Raw genomic sequence first — 9,417 nt, 5'->3', positions numbered from 1 at the left:
CACACCCACACACACTCACACAGGCACACGCACAGACTCTCTCTCTCACACACACACACACTCAGACACACACAGACTCACACACACACAGACTCACATACACACACACACACACACACACAGACAAGCACACACAGAGTCAGACACGCCACACAGACTCACACATTCACACATAGACACACATATGCCACACAGACTCACATACACACACAGACACACACACACAGAGACTCACACACAGACTCACACACACACAGACAGACTCACACACTCACACAGACTCACACACACACAGACTCATACACACACACTCACACACAAACATAGACTCACACGCACACAGACAGACTCACACACACACACAGAGACTCACACACGCACACATAGACTCTCACACATACACACAGACTCACACACAGACTCACAAACACACACACACACTCCGACACACACAGACTCACACACACACAGACTCACATACACACACAAGCACACACAGACTCAGACACGCCACACAGACTCACACACTCACACATAGACACACGTATGCCACACAGACTCACACACACACACACACACACAAACACACACATACACACACACACACACTCTCACACACACACACACACACACACACACACAGACACACTCACACTCACACATAGACACACCCAGCATGGGAGGATCCTGGGTGAGTCAGGGTTTACCCTGATCCCCACAGCAATTTGTTGATTGCTTGCTGTGGGTGAGGGGTGTCAAATTTAAATTGCGTTGTTTCTAAATTACAGCAACAGCCCATTCGGCCCCGTGGTCTATGCTAGTGTTTCTGCTCCTCATGAGCTTCCTTCTGTCCCACTTTCATCTCTCCCGATCGACACAACTTCTATTCTTCCTCATGCATTTATCTATCTTCCCCTTAAATCTATTAGCGCTATCCAGCACAGTTAGTGTCTGTGGGAGTGAGTTCCACATTCTAACCATTCCCTGAGTAAGAAAGGTTTCCTCTGAATTTCCTAGTGAATTTATTTGTGAATATCCGCTGTTTATGGGTTTGGGGAGGAGGTCGGGGAGGTGGTTCTAATACGTTTTTGGACACCCCACAAATGGAATTGTGTTCCCCATGTCTATCCTACACAATTTGTAGAATCATGAGACAGAAATTTTGCCGTATAGGGTGTGGAGTGTGTTCCTCTTAATTGACCAGCTCCGAGAATTCCAAACCATGCTCACTCTGCATTCGGAGTCAGCTTCTGTGCTAAGACAGCAGCTTTGTAAACCTCCTCACCCTCTGACACGCTGCCCTTTCGGTCTCTGAGCGATGGCCTTCTATATATTTTCAAGACGCAAAGAAATGTCTAAAATCTTTTGACAAGACAATGAACGTTGCTCGCTTTCGCCATGGCAACCACTGACAAACCGATGCTGAGGGAACTGACCTTCATGACTTTGTGCAATCAGCTTTTTTCACCTTTGTCAGCTCGTGCAGGATCAAACAAGGAGACCATTCTACCCTACTAGCCTGTACTGCCTCTTCGAATAAAACCCATTCAATTAGCCCCATTTCCTTGCTCTTTCCCGAGCAGATATTTTCCCTTCAAGTATTTATAGAATGATGGAATCCTACAATGTGGAAGCAGGCTATTCAGCCCATCGAGTCCACACTGATCCTCTGAAGAGCATCACACCCAGACCCACCCCACTGCCTTATCCCTGTAACCCTGTATTTCCCATGGCTAGTCCGCCTGACCTGCACATCCCTGTTCACTATGGGGCAGTTTAGCACAACTAATCCACCCTAATCTGCCCAGCTTTGGAGTGTTGGAGGAAACCGGAGCACCCGGAGGAAACCCATGCAAAGACACGGAGAGAACGTGCAAACTCCACGCAGACAGTCGCCTGAGGGTGGAAGCAAATCCAGGTCCCTGGCGCTGTGTGGCAGAAATGCTAACCACTGAACCACTGTGCAATCCCCAATTATCTAATTTCTTTTTTAAAATTTCCTGTTCAACCTCTTTCCAATTTCCTTTCAGGCAGAACATTCCAGATCGCAACAGTTCACTCCACTTCTGCTTCCTTCACAAGTTACCTTCAATCCCTGTTTATTGGTTACCAATGGAAACAGTTTCTCCTCACTTGTTCTGTTCATGCTCACCAAGGTTCCTCAGAAAGCACTTTCCAAACCCATGACCATTTCCATCCAGAAGGACAAGGGCAGCAAATACATGGGAACACTGTCACCTGCAAGTTCCCCTCCAAGCCACTCCTGGTTTGGAAATGTATGGCTGTTCCTTCACTGTTGCATTCCTTCAAATTCCTGAAATTCCCTCCCTAAGGGCATTAAGTGTCAACCTACAGCATATGGATTGCAGCAGTTCAAGAAGGCAGCTCCCCACCACCTTCTCAAGGGGCAACAATAAATGCTGGCTCAGCCTGTGGGATCTACATCCCTTGAGTGAATAGATTTTAAAAAAGCCCCCAACATCTCTGCTTTAAGGAGAACAATCCCAGCTTCTTCAGTTGCTTCGCAGAACTAAAGTCTCTCATCCCTGGTACCATTCCAAAACTCCTGTCTGCAACCTCTCTGAGGCCAAGATATTCATTCTAAAGTGCAGTGTCCAGGAACATCAAACAGGCAAAGATTGACACAAACTCCATATGGAACTAAAATAAAAAGCCATGCATTGCAGGTGCTGGGTATCTGATATACACGCGGTGAACGCTGGAGAAACTCAGCAGCTTTTGTGGAGAGAGAAACAGAGTCAGCATTTCCAGTCTGGTGTGACTCTCCTTTGGAACCAGTTCTGTTGACATTTCTATCTTCACAGACCTGCTGAGCTTCTCTGGCACTTTCTGTTTTTATTACAGAAAGAACTGTACAAACATTGAATATTTTCACAAAGGAATTAGACATAGTTCTTAGAATCAAAGAGATCAAAGGGAATGGGGAGAAAGCGGGAACAAGGCTCTGAGTTGGATGATCAGCCATGATCATATTGAATGGTGGAGCAGGCTCGAAAGGCCGAATGACCTACTCCTGTTCCTATTTTCAAAGTTTCTATATGCTGTGTATGGATGAGCAAAAGCCTAACTAAAAGGATCTTAAAAGAGGTAAAAGAGATAGAGAGTTCGAGGGAGGGAATTCTAGAGCTTTGAGCTTCACCTGTTGAAGGCTCCTCCACAAACCAAACATGAGAGCCTTTAATTCCAGACGATGCTGCACTGGGAGCCAATGTAATTATCGAGGTAGTTGTTACAGGGGACTTGCAATGAGTTGAGATAAACACAGGAGCATATTGCACAGAGGTTGAAGCGGTAATTCCAGATATTAATGTAACAATTTATTTTCCTAAGGCTTTGGCATGGAGGCTACCTTACTGCTGGTTGTTGGTTACTCCCACACCAGAGAAGTTGCCATCTCTTTCCTGGTGCTTGCTGTTGGATTCAGTGGATTCGCAATTTCTGGTGAGATTTCTTACATCCTGATCATCCGAATCTTGTTGCATCATTTATTGGTTCAGTTTGATGTGTCTTTCCTGTTGCAAACTGCTCTCTCATATTCTCGTCGTGGGCTGGAAGACCCATTCTCTAAGTCTGTAGGCTCGGTTTGGAATATTGGAACAGGAGCAAGCCATTCAGCCCTCCAACCTATTTCTACTTTCAGCCAGATCTGGCTCCTTTGTAACCTTTGGATCCGTGAGTTAATACATAGGATTTTAAAAATTATTTTTATGGGATTTGGGCATTGTCAATGAGGCCAACATTTGTTGTCCATCCCTGATTGTCCCTGAACTCAGTGATTTTCAAAACCGTTTCAGAGAGGAGTTAGGAGTCAACCACATTGCTGTGGATCTGGATCAAATTCCCTAAAGGACATAAAAACAAGATGGGATTTATGATAATTAATAATGTCAACATTAGATTAACACTTTTGTTCCAAATTTTTTTTTCAATTAAAATTTCATCACCAGCTGTGTGGGATTTGAGCTCAAGTCCCCAGGATATTAGCCTGGGTTTAACATTACATGACCTAGTGGTATGGAGAGGCGATGGCCCAGTGGTATTATCACTGGGCTATTAATCCAGAGACACAGATAGTGTTCTGGGGACCTGGGTTCAAATCCCACCATGGCAGCTAGTGGAATTTGAATTCAATAAAATATCTGGAATTAAGAATCTAATGAGGACTGTGAATCCATTGTTGGGGGGGGGAAACCCATCTGGTTCACTAATGCCCTTTAGGGAAGGAAACTACTATCCTGGTCTGGTCAAGATGTGACTCCAGACCCACAGCAATGTGGTTGACTCTTAACTGCTCTCTGGGCAATAAATGCTAAAAGCTGCCTGGCCAGTGATGCCCTCATCCCATGAATGAATAAAGGAAAAAAAAAATTACATTAGCTAATCCAGGGGTTCTACCACAATGTCACTGCTAAACACAGCCCAATATTAGCTTTGCTCTTCTCTGATAATCAACACAGTTACTTGGATCTCAAGTATGAAACTGGATGCAAATCCTTTTCTTGTTCTAGAACGTAGCATCAAGCACATCTGTCCTGTACACACACAACTCACATACCTCAGCAGTCTCTCCTTACAAGTGTTCCGAGTGCTTCATTAAATTAAACAATGTACCTTAACAATATTAGTAACATAACATTAACAAACACATCTTATACAGAAGGAGAAACTGGTTTTACTGGCTGGAGATTCAGTGATCAGTGGGCACAAATTTAAGGCAATTAGTTAGAGAATCAAAGGGTGAGATTTATTTTATGCAGTGAGTTGTGAACTGGAATGTGCAGCCTGAAAAGGCAGTGGAAATGGATTCGATAGTAACTTTCAAAAAGTTAAATGTTTGAAAAGACTGAATTTGCAGGGCTGTGTAAGAAGAGTAGGGATGGTGAGACGAATTGGCTAGAGTTTTTTGAGAGGCAGGAGATTCCCAGTGGGCCCATTAGCCTCCTGCTGGCCTGCATCATGGTCTGATTTTAGGCAACAAATGGGGTGCAGGCCATAACTGACCTGTGGGACAGAGCGGACAAACAATGGATTTTGAAGGATCCTCTCTGGGCATGTGGAATTGAGGACACCCTGTTCACTACTCCAGGAACACAGGCCATTCTCTACAAAGCAAGCATTCATGATTCAGGGCCCAGGGCGCAGGCTGAGAAAAGCACAGGCAAATCTACAGTCATGTGCTTGCAGGGAGAGCTGCATCATGCCCACGTTTGTTGAATCAAGATAACGTGCCTTGTAATAAACCAGGGCTACATGCTGACTGTGAAAGGGTCAGTATCCTTCCCATCCTCATGGTTGGTCAGGAATCTTTCCTGCCCTTACCAGCATTGGAAAGATTTACAAGATGATATGCCACCTGTGTTAGGAACACAAACTTCTTTAGCCATCAAGTCTTGGAGCAGGACTTGAGCTCAAAGCTCCTAGCTCAGAGACAAGGACATTACCCACTGTGCGACAGGGCCTTCCATTGGGCTGTATATGACAATGACATATCTCTGCATTCTATTCCTAACTGATCCCATTGTTATTAAATCCAGGGTTCAACGTCAATCACTTGGACATTGCCCCTCGTTATGCGAGTATCCTGATGGGGATATCCAATGGTGTGGGAACACTATCGGGAATGATTTGCCCATTAATCGTTGGAGCAATGACATCGCACAAGGTAAAACCAACATTCCCATTCCCAGTTGCTCGATGGTGTGGTGTCCTGAGCAGCACATTTAAGGAGAAATAGCAAGGCGTGAGGGAGGCTTCAGAGGAGTTTCACCCAGAGAGTGGTGAACCTGCAGGGTAGGGGAGTTCAAAACTACAGCATATTTTTAAGATGAGAGGAGAAAGATTTAAAAGGGACCAGAGGGGCAGCTTTTTCACACAGAGGGTGGTTGTATATGGAATAAACTGCCTGAGGAAGTGATAGGTGCACGTACAGTTATAACTTATAAAAGACATTTGGATTGTTACATGAATAAGAAACGTTTAGAGGGAAATGGGCCAAATGCAGGCATTTGGGACTAGTTTAGTTTGGGAAACTTGGTTGGCATGAACAAGTTGGACTGAAGGGTCTGTTTCCGTGCTGTATGACTCTATGACTCTGCCCTGAAAGCAATTGATGCCAAAACATTGAATGTTTACAAGATGGACCTAGATGTAGTTCTTGGGGCTGAGGGGATCAAAGGAAAGGGGGAGAAAGCAGGAACAGGGACTTGAGTTGGATGACCCTATCGAATGGTGGGTTGCTTATTAGTAGTGACAGACAGTTCCATGTACATTCACACATGGAGGAGGGTGCAGGCGACAACATGACAGCAACATATTGCTTTCAGTAGCATCTTGTGCTATTGATATATTAACTTAATCTTAATTTAAAAATATGACTTTCTCAGCTGATCCGTTTGGTGTGAACGACAGTACCCATTCCTATTTCACACACCATGTGGTTTTAACAAGTCTGCCTTAAACCATGAGGTAGCACTCTCCCCTCGATGTTTGAAAGTTTTGAGTTTTAAAATTATAAGATATGAGCAGAAGTAGGCCATTGAGCCCATCAATTCTGCTCTGCCATTCAATAAAATCATGATTGATTTGCTGATCTTCACCTCCACTTTCCTGCATTTTCCCCAGAAACCTTGATCTCCTTCCTGATTTAAAATCTGTCCAAGCCTTGAATACACTACCACCCCAGCCTCGACAGCCCTCTGCTGTAAAGAGGTTTCCAAGGATTTCCTACCCTCTGAGAGAAGAAATTCCTCCTCATCTCTGTCTTAACCAGGTGATCCCTTATTCTAAGATTACTCCCCCTCACCCCCAGCCCTAGACTCTCCCACAAGGGGAAACAACCTCACTGCATCTTCTCTGTCAAGCCCCCTAAGATTCTTGTATATTTTAATAAGGTCACCTCTCATTTTTCTAAATTCTATTGAGTACAGGCCCAATCTACTAAACCTCTCCTCATAAGACAATCCCTTCATACCCGGGATCAGCCTAGTGAACTTTCTCTGGGCTGCCTCCAATGCCAGTATATCTTTCCTTAGATAAGGGGCCCAAAACTGTTCACAATATTCCAGCTGTGGACTAACTAATAGGTTGTATGGTTCTAGCAAAACTCCCTGTTACTATATGCCATTCCCTTTGAATTAAAGGTCAACATTCCATTTGCCTTCCCTATTATCTGCTGAACTTGGACCCTGGCTTTCTGGTGATTCATGTACGAGGACTCCCAAACCCCTCCATGTTTTATAGCTTTCTGCAGTCTTCCTCCATTTAAATAATACTCAGCTCCTCTCTTCTTCCTGCCAAAATGCATAACCTTTACATTTCCCCACATTTCCCCATCTGCTAAGTTTTTGCCCATTCATTGAACCTTGATCTGGACAGGTTGCATGAGTCAGAAAATCAGTGGCATATGCAGTATAATTTGGATAAATGTGAGGTTATTCACTTTGGAAGCAAAAACAAGAAGGCATATTACCTGAATGGGTGTAAATTGGGAGAGGGGAGTGTGTAGTGGGATCTGGGTGTCCTTGTGCACCAGTCACTGAAGGTAAGCGTGCAGGTGCAGCAGGCTGTAAAGAAGGTAAATGGTATGTTGGCCTTCATTGCGAGAGGTTTCGAGTACAGGAGCAGAGATGTATTGTTGCAGTTATACAGGGCCTTGGTGAGACCACACCTGGAATATTGTGTGCAGTTTTGGTCTCCATTTCTGAGGATGGATGCTCTTGCTCTCGAGGGAGTGCAGTGAAGGTTTACCAGGCTGATTCCGGGGATGGCAGATCTGATGTATGTGGAGAGATTGACTAGGTTGGGATTGTTTTTGCTGGAGTTCAGACAAATGAGGGGAGATCTCATAGAGACTTATAAAATTCTAACAGGACTGGACAGGGTAGATGCAGGGAGGATGTTCCCGATGGTGGGTGTGTCCAGAACCAGGGGCCACAGTATGAGGATTTGGGGTAGACCATTTAGGACAGAGATGAGGAGACATTTCTTCACCCAGAGAGTGGTGAGCCTGTGGAATTCATTACCACAGGAAGCAGTTGATGCCAAAACATTGAATGTATTCAAGAGGCAGCTAGATATAGCACTTGAGGCGAACGGGATCAAAGGTTATGGGGAGAAAGCAGGATTAGGCTATTGAGTTGGATGATCTGTCATGAGTGTGAAGAGTGGTGGAGCAGGCTCGAAGGGCCGAATGGCCTCCTCCTGCTCCTACCTATGATTCTACATACCCCTTTGTGTCATCCTCACCGCTGACCATCCCACCCAGTTTTGTGTCATCTACAAACTTGGTTATCGAGTTTAAGGCCCACCCAGAGTTTTGAGCTGAAATCTAGGTGACACTCGCAATGCAGTTCAGAGGAAGCGCTGCACCATCAGTACAACTATCTTTTGCAACCTCCTGATGGAATGAGGCACCATCTCTACGAGATGCAAAGGTCAAAAAAGGGTAAAGACCAATAATTAACCCTTAACTAACAGAGTTAACTAACTTGATTTCATTGCTGCTGGTGGGATCCTGCCGTGTTTGAAAGATTCTCACTTTTTTCCAAGTTCATCGAAAGCCGTCACTGTTTCCTGAAATGTTTTAATTCATTGCTCTTAGACCCGCGAGGAGTGGCAGCACGTGTTTGTGATCGCCTCCGTGGTCCATTACAGCGGAGTGGTATTCTACGGAATCTTTGCCTCGGGGGAGAAGCAGGACTGGGCAGATCCTGATGAAGCAAGCGAAGACAAGTGTGGCATTATCGGCCACGATGAGCTGGCAGAGGAGACTGAACTCAACGAATACAACTACATCAGTCCGAAGAAAAAGATGTCTTATGGTGCTACTAGCCAAATCAATGGAGCTCGGAAAGAGAGCTGGAAAATGAGGAGGGGAAAAGCACATGAGGAACTGATAGATGATCAGAACAGCTATCATTGTGAGAATGGGGACTATCGAAATACATCTCAGTGATTTCATGTGATCTGGACTAAATGCTGTGACTGAATATCAATGTTCAAGGCACAGTGTGTTTTATTGGCTTATAAATGTTATATTTAACGACTTCATAAAAATTATTGGCCTTTTTTAAGATTGCCTGGTAGAAATGGCCTTCCCTCGAATTATATGGTTGGTTATTGGCAACTATAAACATTGTAAAATAAATTGGACCGGGAAGAAAGTGAGATTATGTGGAATGTGCGCACAGATACAGGCCATTCGGCCCAAATGCTTCCTGCTGGTGTTTATGACCCACATGATTCTCCTCCCACCCCAACTGCACCAACCCAATCTTCATTCATTTATACACCCTCCCCATTCATGGAATTCTGTTGTTCACCTCACCCTGTTCCTATGGGAGCGAGTTCCACATTCTCACTGCTCACTGGGTAAACATTTCTCCAAAATTCCCAATT

The 9,417-nt window shown here is 44.7% G+C and overlaps 1 protein-coding gene across 1 annotated transcript in view; it reads left to right on the top strand.

Moving 5' to 3' along the window:
- Positions 1-8,974, top strand: part of LOC109929140 (vesicular glutamate transporter 3-like) — a 70,611-nt gene extending 61,637 nt beyond the window's left edge. Inside the window, exons 7-9 of the mRNA XM_048607959.1 lie at positions 3,352-3,462; positions 5,556-5,683; positions 8,621-8,974. Of these exons, the coding sequence (XP_048463916.1) occupies positions 3,352-3,462; positions 5,556-5,683; positions 8,621-8,974 (593 nt within the window). The remainder of the gene's footprint in view (positions 1-3,351; positions 3,463-5,555; positions 5,684-8,620) is intronic.
- The last annotated feature ends 443 nt before the right edge of the window (positions 8,975-9,417 follow it).

This window comes from Rhincodon typus, chromosome 18 (assembly GCF_021869965.1).
Source record: "Rhincodon typus isolate 14 chromosome 18, sRhiTyp1.1, whole genome shotgun sequence".
Taxonomy (NCBI): Eukaryota; Metazoa; Chordata; class Chondrichthyes; order Orectolobiformes; family Rhincodontidae; genus Rhincodon; species Rhincodon typus.
The sequence above is the reverse complement of the archived record's forward strand: the minus strand, read 5'-3'. Positions and strand labels throughout refer to the sequence as shown.